At 52.2% G+C, this 17,875-nt stretch overlaps 1 protein-coding gene across 1 annotated transcript; it reads right to left on the bottom strand.

Annotated features, from left to right (window-relative positions):
* Window positions 1-169: 169 nt before the first annotated feature.
* On the bottom strand, window positions 170-11,348 carry OPN1LW (opsin 1 (cone pigments), long-wave-sensitive). The gene is made up of 6 exons (NM_001081845.1): window positions 11,223-11,348; window positions 6,952-7,248; window positions 6,138-6,306; window positions 4,784-4,949; window positions 3,019-3,258; window positions 170-359 (listed from the first exon to the last, which is right to left on the bottom strand). Exons 1-6 carry the CDS (start codon window positions 11,332-11,334, stop codon window positions 249-251), a joined length of 1,095 nt encoding a protein of 364 aa, NP_001075314.1. The 5' UTR covers window positions 11,335-11,348; the 3' UTR covers window positions 170-248.
* Window positions 11,349-17,875: the final 6,527 nt, after the last annotated feature.

Below are 17,875 nucleotides of genomic sequence, written 5' to 3'. Positions count from 1 at the left end.
CTTCTCTCTATGCCCTCTCACCCTCTTGTGACCCGGTGACCAAACACTCAGAGGTGCTGGTGCCCCAGGACTGCAGTGGCAGCCTCTGTGACTTTGTCTTTTTTGGCAAAGAGAAACTACATTTATTTCATAGGGATAGAGAGGCAGGGGCGGTGGGGGACGGAGGTGGCCAGAGCCCTGGTGAGTGGGACAAGGGGTTACGTTTCTGGTAGGAAGCAGACCTTTTTGTTGTCGGGGCTGGGAGAGACTCATGCAGGTGACACTGAAGAGACAGATGAGGCCTCCGTTTTGGAGACGCTGGAGAGTTCAGAGCTATCATCCACCTTCTTCCCAAAAAGTTGCAAAATGCAGTTTCGAAACTGACAGGAGAGAAAGTGTTATTCAGCAGAGCAGGAAGGGCCAATGCGCTATGCTAAAGCTAATGCTTGGGGGCTTCTGGGGAAGGTGTTCATTAAGTGATGACTTGACAGCTTCTCTTCTACCATTCAGAATCCTACCAGGAGAATGGAGGAAGGCTCCAGTGTTTCCTTGCTCATGGGGATGCTCTATTCCTGAGTATTTGGTTATATAAGTCATCTAATTTAGCAGCTGATGGTGACTATTGTGTCCCCCAAACAGATATGTTCAAGTCCTAGCCCCTGGAGCCTGAGAATGTGACCTTATTTGGAAATAGAGTCCTGGAAGATGTGATTAAGATATACATTACCATGAGGTCATGTTGCAGTAGGGTGCACCCTAATCCAATGACTGGTGTCCTTGTAAGAAGGGAACTTGGACACAGACACACAGACACAAAGGGAAGAAGGCCACATGACGGTGAAGGCAGAGATCATGGTGACACGTCTACAAGTCAAAGAACACCGAGGATTGCTGGAAGCCACCGGAAGCTAGGAGAGAGGCCTGGGACAGATTCTCTCTCAGAGCCCTCGGAGGAAACGAACCCTGCCCACACCTCGATCTCAGACCTCTGGCCTCCAGAGCTGGGCAGAATAGACTTCTGCTGTCTTAAGCTGCCCAGTTTGTGCTAGTTTGTTATGGCAGCCCTAGGAAACTCATACAGTGACCAAAGATGATGCCAGCTAACGGGCCCATGCATAGAGTGACCCTTCTCTAGCATGTCTGGGAAGAGATTCAGAGGCATTTTAGTAAAAAGGAACATGATTTTCATCTTGTTTCTATTGCATCAGTTTTTTTTTTTTTTTTTAAGGAAGATTAGCCCTGAGCTAACTACTGCCAATCCTCCTCTTTTTTGCTGAGGAAGACTGGCCCTGAGCTAACATCCATGCTTATCTTCCTCTACTTTATATGTGGGACACCTGCCACAGCATGGCTTTTTGCCAAGCGGTGCCATGTCCGCACCTGGGATCCGAACCGGCGAACCCCGGGCGCCAAGAAGCGGAACGTGCGAACTTAATTGCTGGGCCACCAGGCCGGCCCCTATTCCATCAGTTTTGGAGCCAGGTCAGCACTAGGTAGACACTGGTCTAGCCACCACCTTGTCTCTTCAGCCAAGAGAGTCTTCTGGCATCTGGAAGGCCCTGCTCTTTGCTGCCTGGCTCCTAAAGAGATCCGGGCCATGTTCATTCCTCAAATTGTATTTCATATCATCAGTGAGCTAACCACAATGCTTTGAGAACACAGACCAGAGGTGTTCCCTATATATTCCAGGCCTATTCTTGACTCCTTCCAGCATCAAAACTCTCAAAAATAAAAAACACAGTTGTTGAAATCAATAACATAAGAAATGGGCTGAACAGCAGAATTGACTCAGCTGAAAAGCTGACAGATGAGGCTGAGGAATTCCTTCAACGTCTACCTTCTGAGCACCTACTCCACGCCAGACTGTGTCTGAGGGGATCAGCAAAATTCCCTGTCCTCATGGAGCTCCATCCCAGAAAGTTCTCAGAATGCAACAGGAAAGGATAACAATGTGGAAAGGGTGAAAGCACAGTTTGAACGCCTGGAGAGGTCCAGAAGTGCAGACATCTGTCCAGGAGGGGGAGTTCCGGAAAGGGCAAATGGAAAGACTCAGGTAAAGACAGTACTTGGCAAGGTAGCCTAGGATTCCTCAAACAAAAGCCAGGCCTAAAACGAGACAGGAAATGGGTCAGGGGTAGAACTACACTCTGGGGGCTGGGGTGCCAATAGTGGAGTCCTGGGGAATCAATTGTGGAACTAGTCCTACTTAATAGTTAAACGTTACCCCCCAAGTGCACGCTTAATGAACCCCACAGAGAGTCAGGGCCAGATGGGAGTGGGGAGCCCTGGGGCAACTGTAAACGGGGGAGCAGGGAAGGGCCGGCTGGAAGGAATGCACTGGGTCTGGTGAAATGTGAAGCCCCTGCAGTGGCAGTATTTCTGTATTTCTGACTTGTGGACCTTTCTGGTCACATTGCAGCTGTCCCTTAATGAAGTGGATGTGAGGGAGTCCAGGAAGAATAGGGCGCATTGCACTTGGAAGGTGATGGGCCTTAATGGTCACCTGTAACCAACCAAGAGGTCTGGGAGTTGTGGGCAGTTTGCTGCTGAGGCCCAGTATGCCAGCCCATGATGGTTGCCATCTGGCAAGACCTTGGGCGGGACCGCAGTGTGTCCCTCCTGAACTAACTCATAAAGTCATGAAAGCCACAAGTCAGGGTGTCCTTGTCAGAGTTAGGATTTGAAGATGGAAAGATCAGGTTGAGAGAAGAGTTGTGCCTATAAAATCCAGAAGGGCACCCCTAGGGTCACTGTGGAAGTGTTCAGGCAGTCCTTGGGTTTGAGCTCCAGGCCAGCCCTGAGGCCAAGAAAGGGAAAAGCCTGCAGCACACAGTGCACTGCAGGAAACGCCCATGCTCAGGCCAAGACTGTAACAGAATCCAGAGGGAGGGCTGGCTCAGGCTGGGTCATGTACTGAGCCTTCTCCAGTCATTGTCCTGGAGGTCATCAGACTCCTCCCAGACACGATTCCAGGTGGGAGCCATAACTGAGCTCTTCTGGGGTCTATTTCTAGTTTGCTCTGCCAATGGTGTGACTTACCTGTCGGTTCATAAAGACATAAATAATGGGGTTGTAGATAGTGGCACTTTTGGCGAAGTAGGCTGGTAGGGCGGCCACCAGAGGGTGGAAGGCGTAGCCAGGGTGGGCAGCAGCGAAGCATGCAAAGAAGGTGTAGGGCCCCCAGCAGAGGCAGAATGCGAAGACCATCACCATCACCATGCGTGTCACCTCCTTCTCTGCCTTCTGGGTGGACTCGGATTCTTTCTGCTGCTTCGCCACCTGGGGGAAACAGAGAGTCATGCCCAAGGACAGTGAGTGGGAGAGTGCCTTAGGGCTCTGTATCCAAGGGGACTCCATGTCGCTATTGCTTGGGCAGCGAGTCGGGGAGGCAGCGAGAGGCGGTTGGCCCAGGGATGGGGAGTTGTGGGGAGAAGGACATGGGCTCACCTGCTACAGCACCCCCACCAGCTAGCAGCCAGCTCCCACCTGAATGATACATGACTGGCCTGGCCTTGCAGGAGGAGCTCATGCAGGCTTCAAGATAATGCAGCTGGGCCTGGCTAAGACGTCCCTGAGCCAGGGCCTTCCGAGCTCTTGGCTTACCTTGGCTCCCATGAGGAGTTTGAGAGGGAGCTAAGGAGGCCGTTCTTAGTCTCACTTGGTCCTTTATCAGTGTCCCCTCCCATGCTCGGGTCTGAGGGGCTGGGTGGGAGACGACATAGAGGCCAGCCACCGCCTGCTGTGGGCAGGGACTGACGGCAGGCAGCCGAGCGGGGATGGGGAGTAGCCGTGAGGGCTGGGAGCAGGTTTTGGAGCCTGGGCTCCACAGCCCAGAGCTAACACGGCCCAAGCCATGGTTGGATACCTGCAGGAGTCAGCCAAGTTGGTTCTGATCCCTGACCACCACCGAGGTGAGGGGAGGAAGAAGGGGGGCAAATCACAGGCTGAAGACAGTGAAGTGAGGGGAGCTGATCTCAAGTCCATGGCCTCCACTCTAGAAAGAGTTTGTAAACACATGCTGATCTGATTGTGGGCACAAGCAGCTTCATATAGAGAAGGCACCATCCCAAAAGACCTTCTACTGCCTGTGCCAAGCAAGATCCCAACAGAAAAAGATGGCACAGCCAGATCAAGTTAATTGCAGGTGAATTGATTGACAAAGGGACAACTTACCTATGCTGTTTGGGGGACCACAAGGGGAGAACAGAGCTCTCAGCACCCCAGGACCCAATCTCACTGTCCTGCCTTGCTCTGATTTCCTGCAGGGGCTCCCCAGTGGTAGCCCAGCCTGCATGGGTTGGGGGGCCATAGGGGGATGGGGCATGGCTATGGACCAGATCAGCTTCCCAGGGTGGAGAGTGGAGAGTGGGTCTGAGGGCAAGTGGTACACGTGAATCCACTCCTCAGCCTCCCCCGACAGCCCCATGAAGGGAACAAGGGCACTCTGGTGGCCGCCTTTTTAAGACACCCCTTGATTTACTTGCAGGTTTCACTGGCAGATCTGGCCGGCTGCGCTCCATTGTTGGGAGAGGCAGGCTTTCCACCCTGGGGAGACCTGTCCAGGCTCAGGAGGAAATGCAGCTCTGCTGCCTTATTGGGCCTCTTCCTGAAGGGGGGTGCGGGGAGTAGTCCCTTCCCATCCCACAGAGGCGAAGACAAGGGAACCAGGATTACAACTGCAGCCCCAAAGGAATTGCCGGATTCACATCTGGTTTAGGGGCAGGAGAGAGGACTGGGTGATCCTCTGTCCCAGCCTAGACATCCTACCAGCCTGGGGTGGAGCCAGGAGGGCACGGGGGCTTACCGCTCGGATGGCCAGCCACACTTGGAGGTAGCAGAGCACAATGACGCTGAGGGGGATGATGCAGCACGTGATCATGAGGACGATCATGTAAGACTGCACCCCAGGGTATGAGCTGCCGCTGAACACATCTGGGCCGCATGAAGTCTTCAGGCCATGGGGCCAGTATCTGGAAAAAAGGGCAGGCAGCTCATCCAGATGCGGGCAGGGCAACCTGGGCCCCCCACCCCCACCCCCACCCCCACCCCCGCCACAGCCAGGCATACCACTGACTTGGGTAGGGTTGTTAGATTTTTTTATTGAGGTGAAATTCACATTCCGTGAATTAACCATTTTTGAAGTGAACAATTCAGAGGTATTTAGTACATTCACAGTGTTGTGCAACACCGCTTCTATCTAGTTCCAGAACATTTTCATCACCGCGAAAGGAAACACTCGGGTAGGATTTTGGTAAATCCTTATCCATTTTTAGGTCTCATGTGCCCCCCCCTTTTTTTTTACTGTGGTAAAATACAGATAACTTAATTATGTGGTTTGCTACATTCACAGTGTTGTGCACTCATCACCACTATCTGGTTCCAGAACATTTTCATCACCCCAATCACATCACCTTTTTACAAAGGGTGGGTGAGGTGCCCTCTGGCCTTCTAAGAACACCTGTGAATGCTTGAATTGCCTCTCCGGGGTCTATTAGGCAGCCACTGTAATACAGGGGCTTGCTCCCAGGGAGGCTCTGAGAAAGAAAAAGCATTCCCTCTCCGAACACCACGAGGACTTATTCCCAAGCTCGCAGTGGAAGACAGGGACATGCAGCGTCCTTGTCTCATCGTTCCTGCTCTAACGGCTGAGCTACTTATGCAGAAATTTGGGTCTTCCCCCAAAGAAGCAGCCTGGCTAGGACACAGCTGACCTATAGGCCCAGGTGTACCTACAATCCAAGCAGCCTCTGAAAGGGGGGCCCCTCAGAATGTGCAAGAAAGTGGCCTGGGGCAGAGGGGGCAAGAGAAACCTGGAATCCAAGCATGCCCTGCTTTCCCTTACAGCCGTGCCCATGGCCTGAGCTCGTCAGCGTTTCTCTGTGCACTCCTGTGAGCTGCTCACGCTTGGGAGAAACAGACCCTTCCAGAGGCTCGGAGACCACAGGGCCCATTTCCCTGCCGCAACCAGGCAGATTCATAGACACTGCACGCTCGCACAGGTCTCAGGGAGAGGCAGGTCCATCCTTGTTTTACTCATAGGTCCACAGAGGTCAAGACACAGGAAGCAATTTGCCCTGAGGTCATAGAGGGAATCACAAGTCTGACCCTCCCCGCACTGTCCTAAAGGAGCCGCCTTCCTGGCACCCTGGCATCCTTACCTGCTCCAACCAAAGATGGGCGGGGCCGTCCACACAGCAGCCCAGATCCAGGAGAAGGCAATGCCTGCGACAGCCAGCTTGGCATCAAATCTCACATTGCCAAAGGGCTTGCAGACCACCATCCACCTCTCCCAGGAAATGATAGCCAGGGACCAGAGACCTGTGATCCCTGCAGGGGAGATCAGACAGACAAGGGCTTTGAGCCTCAAATGTCACTTCTTCCATCCAGACCAGCCAACAGTTTTCAAGATGGAGAAGCATCCCCCCACCGACCTGCAAAACCTAATTCTCCAAAAAGTGTTTTCAGGCCCAGGGGCAGTGGGTCTCTTGTCAGTTTCTTCCTCTAACACCTGCTTTCCCCGTTCCTTCGCCACTGGACCTGTACCTCGTCTCTCCTTCCCCCCTCTGATTGGGTCTCTTCGCCTGATTTGAGTGGGAGTTCTGTCTGGGGTGTGCAGAGCCCTCCCCTCCCACATTGTTCTGGTATTATCTGGCTCTATATCTGTCTCCTCCCATGCCAGCTGCATGGCCCCAAACTGGCTGTCCTCAGGCAGAGCCTATCTCAGAGTAGGCACTCAGGGTGTATTGGACTCAAGCAAGCTGAATGTAAGTGGGTGCTCAGATGGAAGCCTCCAGAACCCTGCAAGCCCTCCCACCTCCATGATGACCCCGGCCCTGCTTCCCCTGCAGGTCTGTCTCTCTTCAAATGTGTGCCTTGCACATGCACCGCAAGTATATCTGGAGGTTTTCCATGTGTTTCCTTTACTCACGGCAGGCTGGGTCTTCCCTGGGCCTGGGCCCCCAGCTGACTTACCACACAGGGAGACGGTGTAGCCCTCTACAACACACATAGGGTGGCCCAGCACAAAATAGCCATAGATTTGGTTCACAACGCTGATGGTGCTGGCAATGATGGTCTCTGCCAGGTCAGCAACCGCCAAGTTCACCAAGATCCAGTTCAGAGGGTGGCGCAGCTTCTTGAACCTCATGGTGGCCGCCAGCACAAGCCCGTTAGTAAAGACTGACGCGATGACCACAAAGATCATCCAAGCGCTGGTGACGTGGTACACCCATCTGGGAGCGATGTGGTAATTGGGGCCTTCAAAGGGGTCTGGAGGCAGGAGGTACAGAGTCGGGAGAGGAGCTGGGCAGCAGCGTTACCTACCTGTATGGCTACTCCATCCCACCACTCCTTGCCCCATCAGAGCCTCCCCTTCAATCTTCCTACCCTCTTGCCCACTGCCCTGGCCTGCAATGGGCTCTTTCCTTCTAGCTTTGTCCATCTGCAAACAACCTTCCCTCCATCCTCTCTCAGGCCAAAGGCTTTGGGCTGCTAGACACCCGTATGGGCATCCTAGAACTTAACAAAGCAGAACTCCTCATCATCTCTGCTGGGTATCACTTCCTGAGCTGACTCACCAGGCCAGCCCCCTGGAGTGCCTAACCCCCAGTGCCTCAGAATGTGACCTTATTTGAAGATAGGGTCTTTACAGAGTGATCAAGTTAAAGTGAGGTCATTAGAGTGGGCCCGAATCCAATAGGACTGGAGTCCTTATAAAAAGGGGAAAGGTGGACACACAGACACACACATACAGGGAGAAGGCCATGTGAAGATGAAAACCAGAGATCAAGGTGATGCTTCCACAAGCCGAGGAATACCACAGATTGCCGGCGACCACCAGAAGCTAGGGGAGAGGCCCAGAGCAGAGTCTCCCTCACAGCCCCCAGGAGCCAACCTTGCCCACTCCTTGATCTCGGACTACTGGCTTCCAGAACTGGGAGAGGAGACATTTCTGTTGTTTAAGCTGCCCAGTTTGTGGTAAATGTCATGGAAGTCCTAGGAAACACACACAGAATGAAACGGGAGGAGTGACTCCCCTTTATTGTCACACAGTGGCTCTCCACCTCTCTGTGTTGAAAGAAACTTTTTCACCACCATCACTTGTGGCAGAATACCTGTAGGGGCTATGAGCCACAGTGCCCACTGCCTTATTATCGGGCCTCATGGTACAGAGTCCCTCAATTCACCAGGACCCTTTAGCTGTGTGTTACAAAAACCCAACTCAAACCAGTTTAGGAAAAATGGGGATTTCTTGGGTCCCACAGCTAGGAGGGGCGGGGTAAATCTCACCCTTAGTGCAATTGGATCCCACAGCAGCCATGACACCCCAACACTCTGTCACCCTTGCTCAGCTCTGCTCCCCTCTGTGCACGGGCCTCATTCGCCCCTACCACAGGGAGCTCCCAGAAACCCATCAACAATGTGTGCAACCACGCCAGATGGCACAGGCTCCCCAGGGACAGACCTTTGACTGCTCCAGACCCGAGTGGTACCAGTGTCTGTGCAGAAGGGAGCAGAGTGAAGCAAGGGGGCTGCCAGAGAGCCTCCAAACTGCCAACAGATCTCCAGAAAGTACGATGGGTTAGTTTGAGAACAGCAGCTGGAACCGAGAGGTCTTTGGAACACTGCAGCTTGCAGGCAAGTGCACGGAGCTGGAACAGTTTCAAATGAGGCAGCTGGAGCATCCTTCCCGGGCAACCCACGGAGTCCCAATTGGGCAAGGCAGGGGCAAGGGCCATGCGCCATGCGGGAGGGGACAGGAGCGCTCTGAATGTAGGAGGCCTCAGAGGGAGAGGCCTCTGGCAGTGCAACCAGAGCAGGTGACTCGGCTTGCCCCTCCCTCCTGAAAGTTCCGGGACTCCTTTCAGGAAGAAATGAGCACAAGAAGGGCATCACAGTTAACTCCCAGGCAAAGGGATTCTAAGGAATACAGAGAAGGAGGGGCCTGGGAGTGGGGGTGGGCAGGGAAGCACAATTTCTTTGAATATACCTTGTTTTCTAGACTTAAATTTGGAATCTTGTAAATATTTTATGACATGATTATAAAACAAGATTACAATTTAGAAAGCAATTCCTCAAAATCAAAAATAAAACAAATGGACTTAAATGCATGTCCATTAGGTGGCATGATGACAAAGAGAAGGACTATTTTAAGGGACTTGACTTCTTGAGCCTGGTGGCATGTACCTGATGGATGAAAAGACCTGGCCAAATGCTGTGGTTTTGATAATCATGTTGTTGATGGTAGTGTTGGTGTCGTTAATCTGAGACCATTGTGAATGTGTGTGAAATAAAGCAAATGAGTAATTAAATGATACTCTAATTCTAATTCTATCCAAAGCCCTTGAGAATAGGATTCTTAGTGGGAGAGAATGGAGATACAGAGGTCAAACTCAACTGGCTCCACTGGGGAACCAAATCATTCTTTTGAAATGGGAGAAATAAAAGGAAAGAATCAAGCGTTCTCCTGCCTTTCCCGTACACACTGTACCCCTGGGAACCCAATAGTAGACGAGGGCATGTTTCTCTCTATTGAAGTAGTCCAGCTGATAGATCAAGACAGGGTAAGAGAGTCAGAATGTCACCACTTTGCAATCCTCAGTGGTTTAATGGGTCCAGGCATCGAGCTTCAGCAGCTGCCGACTCCCTGAAAAAAAGGGTGTGCTCCTAACAGAGCGGTCTTGCCAAAACACCCGGCAAATGCAACTGGCCGCCCAGTGGACCTGCAGATCAGCTGCCAGTCTACAGAAACGTGTGACCAAGGCGGTGGGAGGGGCGTGTGAAGCCATGGGCAGAGTCTGAAGCAGGCAAGTTCAGGGACAAACAGCTCATTTTCCTCAACAAATAAATTGCAAGGAGGTTGAGGGGGAACCTCCAAATTCAAATAGGGCGAAGAGACATAGCGACCATTCTGAGCCTGTGGACCTTATCTGAGCCCTGATTCAGGCAAAGTGAAAACATGTATGACCTTTTTTTAAACACTGACTAGGAGATTCGATGATATGGAGGCAATGTTACCTTTTAGGTGTGACGATGGCATTGTGGTTACATTTGTTAAAGAGTTCTTTCCTCTTAGAGGTACAACAGAAGAGTCACAGAGGAAATGTGATGTCTTGGATCTGCTACCAGAAATCAGGGGAGGGCTGAGAGGAAGGCGTTACAGACGAAATAGGACAAGTGACGGACCCCTGGGAGTGTATTATACCTTCCCCTCTACTTTGGTAGATATTTGAGCTTTTGAAAAAAAAAAAACAACTTACAAAAAGGAATCTTGGGCACCGACGAAGCCCCAGGGGCCTCCAGGGAGAGCCTTGTTGCATCTCCATCAAGGACATTCTGGGGCGCCAACAAGCAGGTGGAGGCGAACTTCAGGATTCTCAACCAGTTTGGCCCAGGAACCCTGTTGCTGATCACTGCCCTGGCCGTCAAGGAGCTGGTGTGGCTTCTGGAAACCACGGCATGTGAGGCACTCTTGAAGGAACCAACGGTCTTTGGCTTGGAGGAGGGACCCGGGGAGGGGGCCAGGAGCTGGGGGTCACTAGGGTCCTCAGCTCTTTGAAGGGCTCACATGCAAAGCTTTTTAACTGGGCTGTTCCCAGGGCAGAAGTCAGGCTGCCTTGACACAGTTGTCAGCTTTCTGTCGGGACAGCTCGCAGCAGAAAGGCTGCCCTGGGAGCCAAGCGAAGCTCTTCTCCCAGAGTGTGCAGCCAAAGGCTGTGGGCTGGACGCGGAGTAGAACAAGATGACCGCTACAGTCTCTTCCTACCCTAAGGTTCTAAAGGTCACTCACCCTCCTCCAGGCTACCCCCGTCCGCCTCCCTCCTCCTTTCGGCTTCGGGAGAAGCAAAGGTGGGTCAGACCCAGCTCCTGCCCCAGGAAGCTCAGGGCAGCTCCGCCAGATAGATGAAGCAGAGTTGAAAGTAATGAGTGCTCACTAGCAGTACAGGGTCACAAGGAAAGAGTTAATAAACTTTCCTGGGACAGGGATTCTCAAGGTGTCCGGGAAGCCTCTGTGGTTTGAAGGTGCATATCGATATTACGATATCTTTTATATTCAGAAAGGAACCCCCCATTCACGTCATCCTAAGAACTAAGGGAGAAGACCATTTCACAATGTGCAGAAGAGAGACTCTCTCAGGTTGGGTGGGTGGCCGATGGCCCCCTGTATGGCCACTCAGGCCTAGTGTCCCAGAAGGGCCACTCCGGGCAGTGTGACCCAGCCTCCACGGCGCCTGCTCGCTCACCTCTGGTGGCGTTGTTGTTGGTGTAGGTGAAGATGCTCGCCTGGGTGCTGTCCTCAAAGCCGGCCTGCGGCTGCCCACCTGCAAGCTTTTGGGGGCCCCACCGCTGGGCCATGGCTCCAGAAAGCCCTGTCCCCGATGCCCGCCAGCCCTGGTGCTGCCGGGGGGTCAGGGCGCTTTATATCAGCCTGCGGGATCAGCCCAGGCCTTCTCACCTTAAAAGCCCCCAAACCCTTCCCCATCTGATCTCTTAATTGGGCCCGAGACTTAGACCTCCTCCTCCCCCACCCCTCGCCTCTTTGCTCCTAAGGCAAGCCCACAAGGGCAGCTCAGAGGGATTTTCTGGGAACCGAACTTGGAGCCCTGGCTTTCGGAGGTGGCTGTGGGAGCTACCGTGAGTCCTTGCTCCCATTTACATGTCCCCTGTTCCCTTCTACTGTGTGGCACCTGCTCTTAGGTCAGGGGAGCCCAAGGGCCAGGATTTTCAGACTGAAGTGTGGGTAGGGAAGCAGCCCAGAGTCCAAATCTGCCTTTCCCATCTGGTTCTGTCCAGAGCCCTGGGAATTGGGGGCCAGGTGACTTTTCAGAGCTGAGGCCTGGAACTGGAGCCTCCCCGCAGATCAGGCCATCTCTGTGGGCCCAGATGGAGGCCAGTTGCACTGGGCTGGGAGCCTCCACCGTGTACCTTGCTTTCTGCTCCCTCTCCCCCTTGCCCCCCAGGAACTGCAGCTCCTTTGGTCACCAGTGTGCTCCCCAGGCCCTCCCATGGGCACTCAGATACCACCTGCCCAAGTCTCCCTCCTCTGAGTTCACAACCTTTCCTTGGACTGCCCTTGACTAAGCCTCACTCTGGACTTGCCTTCAAAAGCAAACCTCTCGACAGTGTTCCAGGTGGGCTGCCTCTGTTGTCCCTCTTTGCCCGCTGCAGTCTGGCTAATTGCTCAATTCCTCAGCCCTGCTTGTTTCCAACTGAGGACCCCCATCCCCCTCCACAGGCCCCTCTTAGGGAGCACATCCTCTCTCGTGGCTTACTCCAGCTCCTGTCTACTCAGTCCCCAAATCTAGCTGCCATCAGGCACCTCCTCTGGGTTGGCCTCAAGCTCAGTAAAGCCAAGACATGTTCTCACTTCTCCATTCTCAGTGCCATGACTCTTCAGCACTGCACGCTTTGGCTCCTGTGACACGGCCGCTCCTGCAGGCAGAGGGAAAGCTTTGGCTGCCGAGCTGAGGGCCTGAGCTGTGTGGAGGCCCAGCTCTGCCACTCGTAGCAAGAATGGCTTCTAGCATCAGTCTGTGCCTGCCATGTGCCAGGTCCTGCTCTAGGGGCTCTGGGTAGAATCCAAGGAAAGTCTCCTGGCCATAAGCTTGCCAGGGCCCATCAGCAGCCTGGAAAGCTGGGTTTTTCCTAACTGCAGGAGAAAGTGCATCCAGCATCCTAGGTGCATCCTAGGTATCTAACCAAGAGAGTTGAAAACATATGTCCACCCAAAAACTTGAACAGGAATGCTCAAAGCAGCATGATTCACAAGAGGTCAAAAGGTAGAAACAGTCCAAAAGTAAATCAACAGGTGAATGACGAAACAACATGTGGTCCAGCCATGCCGTGGTATGAGTCAGCCACGACAAGGACCAAGTGCTGACACCTGCTACCGCATGAACGAACCTCGAAAACATCACGCTCAGTGGAAGAAGCCAGACACAAAAGGCCATGTACCGTATGATCCCATTTCTATGAGATGGCCAGAAGAAGCAAATCCATAGAGACAGAAAGCAGATTAGTGGGTGCCAGGGGCTCGGGTGGGGGGCAATGGGGAATGACTGTTAATGGGGACAAGGATTCATTTGGCAGGTGATGAAAATATTCTAAAATTAGATTGTAGTGGAGAAGTCACTATGGAAAACAGTATGGCAGTTCCTCAAAAAAATTAAAAATAGAAGTACCATAGGATCCAGTGACACCACGTCTGAGTGTATACCCAAGTGAATTGAAAGCAGAGGCTCATGGTGCGAAGATAGCATGTTTAGGCGGCTCTGTGAGGCACAGACCGATGTGACAAGGTCAGACCCCAGAACTCAACCCGAGATCATGTGACTTCCAAGTTCATGCTTTTCCCTCTTCCCGGGTCCTAGGGAGCTTTATCTGCCTCCTCCCAGCAGGATCAAAGAATCAGAGCATCTGAGAACGTGAGAGCTGGAGGTAGGCCTCCTCTGAGATCGCCTGCCCACTCAGGTTCCTTCTGAGCACTGGACACAGGACAGCCTAGTCCCAGCACTGTCACAGACTGGCTGGGTAGCCTTGGATGGGGTGACCCCTCCCTCTCAGGCCAGGTTCTCTTTCTGTGTAAAGGGAAATGACCAGTCCTACCTGTCCCCCCACCCACGGAGCTGCCACGGGCATCCAAGGCTGCCATGTTGTTTGGAAGCCCTTTGCAAACGTGAAGTGCTATCTCAGTGGGGGCGGGGCAGGGGAGGAGCAGGATGTCTGGGGGAAGCCTCCAGCTTGAGCCACAGAGCTGGCCCACTACTTGCCCAGCTCGCCCTTGTCCAGCATTACACTAATGACTGAGCTCACTTGTGGGTCTGCCCCAAGACCCTGGGGAAGGCGAGGGGAGGAGGCAGGGTGGCAGTGAGTTCTGGACCTCCGCCGTCTCTGCAGAGTGGGGAGCTAATTGATGATTAGGGCTAACAGAAGATCAGGTCCCGTTTTAGCTGAAAGCAGATTACTGCCCTGGAAAGTCACCTAGCACCTGGGCTCACACGTGTGCTCCCCAAGGCCCAGTGAAAGCTCACTCGGGTCTGGCACTCTGGCAAAGGGTGGACGAAAGGGGAGGGGTGCTCAAGAGGGAGATGAAGAACAAAGGCTGGGGTGAAAATGTGGGTGAAGAGCAGCAGGAGAAATAGGAGGGGGAGGAGAAAGGGCCAAGCCAGGAGGCTAGAGAAAGCCGAGGGGCGTTGCCAGGTTCTCCACTCTGCCAGGGGTCTCCGATGACCCTCGTGATCAGCTGGGGCCACCCGCCCAGGCAGGCTGGAGGACGAGAAGCCGGACTTGTCTCTAATCCGACTACTCCTAAGTGACTTGACTCGGGGGCGTTGATTAGGAGCCCTGGGGGCTGACTGTCACCTTGATTCAGCTCTTGGCTCTAGCCAGCAGGCCAGGGGCTTTGTCATTAACGGTCACTGGCTGCTAGAGCTACAGGGCAAGGAACCTCTTGGCCATTTGCCTTTGATTTTTTTTCTTATTGTGATAAAATATACAGAACATCAAACTGACCATCTGAACCATTTTAAGCATACAGTCAGTGGCATTGGTACATTCACATTGCTGCGCAGCCATCCCCACCATCCATCACCAGAACTTTGCCATCTTCCCAAATGGAAACTCTGTCCCCATGGAACACTACCCTCCTCCCCTTTCCCCAGCCCTGGCACCCACATCCTCCTTGCTGTCTCTATGAATCTGGCGCTCTAGGGGCCTCATACAGGTGGGATCTTACAGCAGCGCTCTTTCTTTGTCTGGTTTACTTTGCTTATGGTTCATCCATTGCCTTTGACTTTGTATTTGGAATAGATTTGTATACATCGAATTTTAATTTTTGTGTGGTCAAATATGACTCCCACCCTGAGTTCCTCAGAGATCTGTAAACACGCACTATGGATATAGGGTCCAAAGACAAGGGTCAGGCTGTTCCGCCATTTCTGCGACCATGCCCCCAAGGCCTGAATCGCTCACCTCAGAACCTGACAACAATCAGGTTTTCCTCACCCCTCCAGCTGACTGACTCCCCAGACCTGCTGATGTTCCCTCCTTGGTATAGTCTCCAGATTCTCAGCTCGGTCCTGTAATCTCACCCCAGCTGCAGGCCTCCTGAAGTGCTGCCACTTCCACACTCTGTGACATTGAGCAAGTCGGTCACCGTCTCTAGAGTATATGTCCTCATCAGGAAGCTGGGGATAACATTTACTTGCTGTAAGACTTGAATGAGGTCATCCTTTTGAAAAGTTCTAGCACAGTATTTGGTACAGAAAATTCAGTCAATGATTCATTCCACAGATACTCCTCAAATACCAGTTGTGGGCCAGGCACCGTTCTAGGCTCCCGGGGAAGAAACTGACAGAGGTCCCTGCCCTCTTGCAGCTGCCATTCTAGTGGGAGGAGACTCTGTGAACACCGGACAATAAATAAGCTGTGGTAAGTAGGATGGAGGATGGGAAGAGGAAAACAGAATGTGGAAGTTGGGGGCACCAGGGTGGGGAGGGAAAGGGGGCCCGTTTTCATAGGGTTACAATTTAGTTCAGAGCCAGGCCTCAAACTGTACAGAATTTCCACTGTAATTCAACTGTTCAGTGTTTGGGTATAAAGAGCCTTCAAAAAGGTATATTCTCCAAAGCCAGTCACAAAAGGACAGACACTGTGTGAGTCCACCTGTGTGAGGTCCCGAGAGCAGTCAACTTCAACTTCACAGAGACAAAAAGGAGGATGGCGGCTGCGGGGGGCGGGGGAGGGTGGCGGGGGAGGAGGTAGTGTTTCACGGGGACAGACTTTCTGTTTGGGAAGATGAAAAAGTTCTGGAGGTTGGCTACACAGAATTTACCACTACTGAATTGTGCACTTAGAAATGATTAAGATGATAAAGTTTATGCTATGCGTGTTTTATCACAATTACAATTAAAAAAATATTCTCCATTACACTGTCAACTATAGCACAGCACATGGTGAATGTATGTTTCTGCACAGCAAGATAAAAAGGGTAAAAGCCAGCTTTGGCAACAGTCTACCATTAAGGCAAAAGTGCTCTGTCAATCCCCATGTCTCAGAGAAACCCAGAGGAACACAAAGAAGTTATTAAACAGGGCCGGCCCGGTGGTGCAGCAGTTAAGTGCACACGTTCCGCTTCTCAGCGGCCTGGGGTTCACCGGTTCGGATCCCGGGCACGGACACGGCACCGCTCGGCAAGCCATGCTGTAGGCATGGTAGGCGTCCCAGATATAAAGTAGAGGAAGATGGGCATGGATGTTAGCTCAGGGCCAGTCTTCCTCAGCAAAAAGAGGAGGATTGGCAGCATTTAGCTCAGGGCTAATCTTCCTCAAAAAAAAAAAAAGTTATTAAACAGTTGGCACTGAGGTCTCTGACAGGGGAACGTGTGGGTCTATGACAGCAGCACAGCCCGGTCCCAAGTATTGGTGTCCGCATTGCCACCACTTGATGAACACAAAGTCAAAGACTGTGGGCTATGTGTCTGTCAAACTCCAAACGGGCCGACCACTTCAAGCTTTGAGCTTGAAGCTGGGTTGGGCCAGGGCCAGTCATTTCTTAACTACCTGGGATGAATCGAGGCCGCCCCTGGCCGCTGAGCCTCCTGTGGGAGGAGAACTCGAGGTGCCCAGGGGCCCAGGGGTGGGGATAGTGCTCAAGCAGGGGAAGACCCTCTTAGAGGCTGCCACGTGGGTCTGCGTGCCCCCACCACAGGCTCCTCTTTTCCCATTAGTATTGCTATGTCCAAACTGGCTTCTTTATATCCTAGGACAAAAAAAATTAGAAATTTGCTTCACAAATCCTGATCTTCAGTGTAAAAGAAAGGAGATATAATATTGCAAGTTAATCGGAAATTTTGATCTGAACTCATTGTTTTAAATACATGTGTATAGATTTATATATTGCACGCGTATTCCCGGTACTGTCTATCAAAAGAAGTACAAGGTAAGCCTGGAGTATCTCTGCTGTGTCAGAAACGGTGGGGAATGGCAAAAGGACGCGGGAGCTCCCACTGGCCAAACTTGTGACAAATTGAGAATCAAAAAGAATTTCTGACGCGAATGGAATCTGTGCAAGCCCCTGACTCCATACTTGAGCACAAAATGTTTCACTGTTTCTATTAGAGCGCCTTCGTTTTCCTAGCTGCCAGCTGTTAGCGCAGAGACGCTTTGGGGGCAGGAAGGGGCCACCACTTGCCTGCGCTCTAGCTCTCGAGCGCCCTCTTCTGGCGACGCCGTGCCGCTCGTCCGGCTAGATTGCGCTGCGCTGCCGCCCTGGGCCGCTTCCCCTTTCTTCGCCTCTTGTCTCCGTCCCCCAGCACCGACCTCTGTCCTCAACCTTCTCGGATCTGCCCACACCTGTCCCCATGCAAGATCCGGAGTGTCCTGAGGGGAAGGATTCTGGTCGGCGTGTCCTGGGGATCGCTGGGGCCCTTTGTTCTGCCCCGCTGCCCTGCCACGCCCTAGTGGCTTCTGGTTGCCAGTTGTCTGTGCTTCCTGGTTTCCCGAAACGTGTAGTTGAAAGGGTTTCATTCGTTCTTCTTGTGTTTTTGTGCTGTTAGAAGTGGAGGAATTTGGGGGTTTTGCTACCTTCCTCACCCCTACCTGAACCCAGAAATCTCTTATCTTTTTTTTTCTTTTTAAAAAATTGGTTTTTAAATTGTGGCAAAATACACATAAAATTTACTACCAGAACCATTTTGAGGTGCGCAGTTTAATGGCGTTAGTACAGTCGCATTTTCTTTATTGTCGTTTTTATATTAACATCATTAATTCAATTTGTGGTCCAGTTAATTGTTTTTTTTTTTTATTTTCACTCTCACAGACAGTGGGAATCAGACAAAAGCTTATACAATATAAATGCAACTAAAATTATCAACAAGACGTGCACATGCGATGTGCTT

Source organism: Equus caballus, chromosome X (assembly GCF_041296265.1).
Source record: "Equus caballus isolate H_3958 breed thoroughbred chromosome X, TB-T2T, whole genome shotgun sequence".
In the NCBI taxonomy this organism is placed as follows: Eukaryota; Metazoa; Chordata; class Mammalia; order Perissodactyla; family Equidae; genus Equus; species Equus caballus.
Note: the sequence above shows the minus strand (reverse complement) of the source record. Positions and strands in the feature narration are given on the sequence as shown.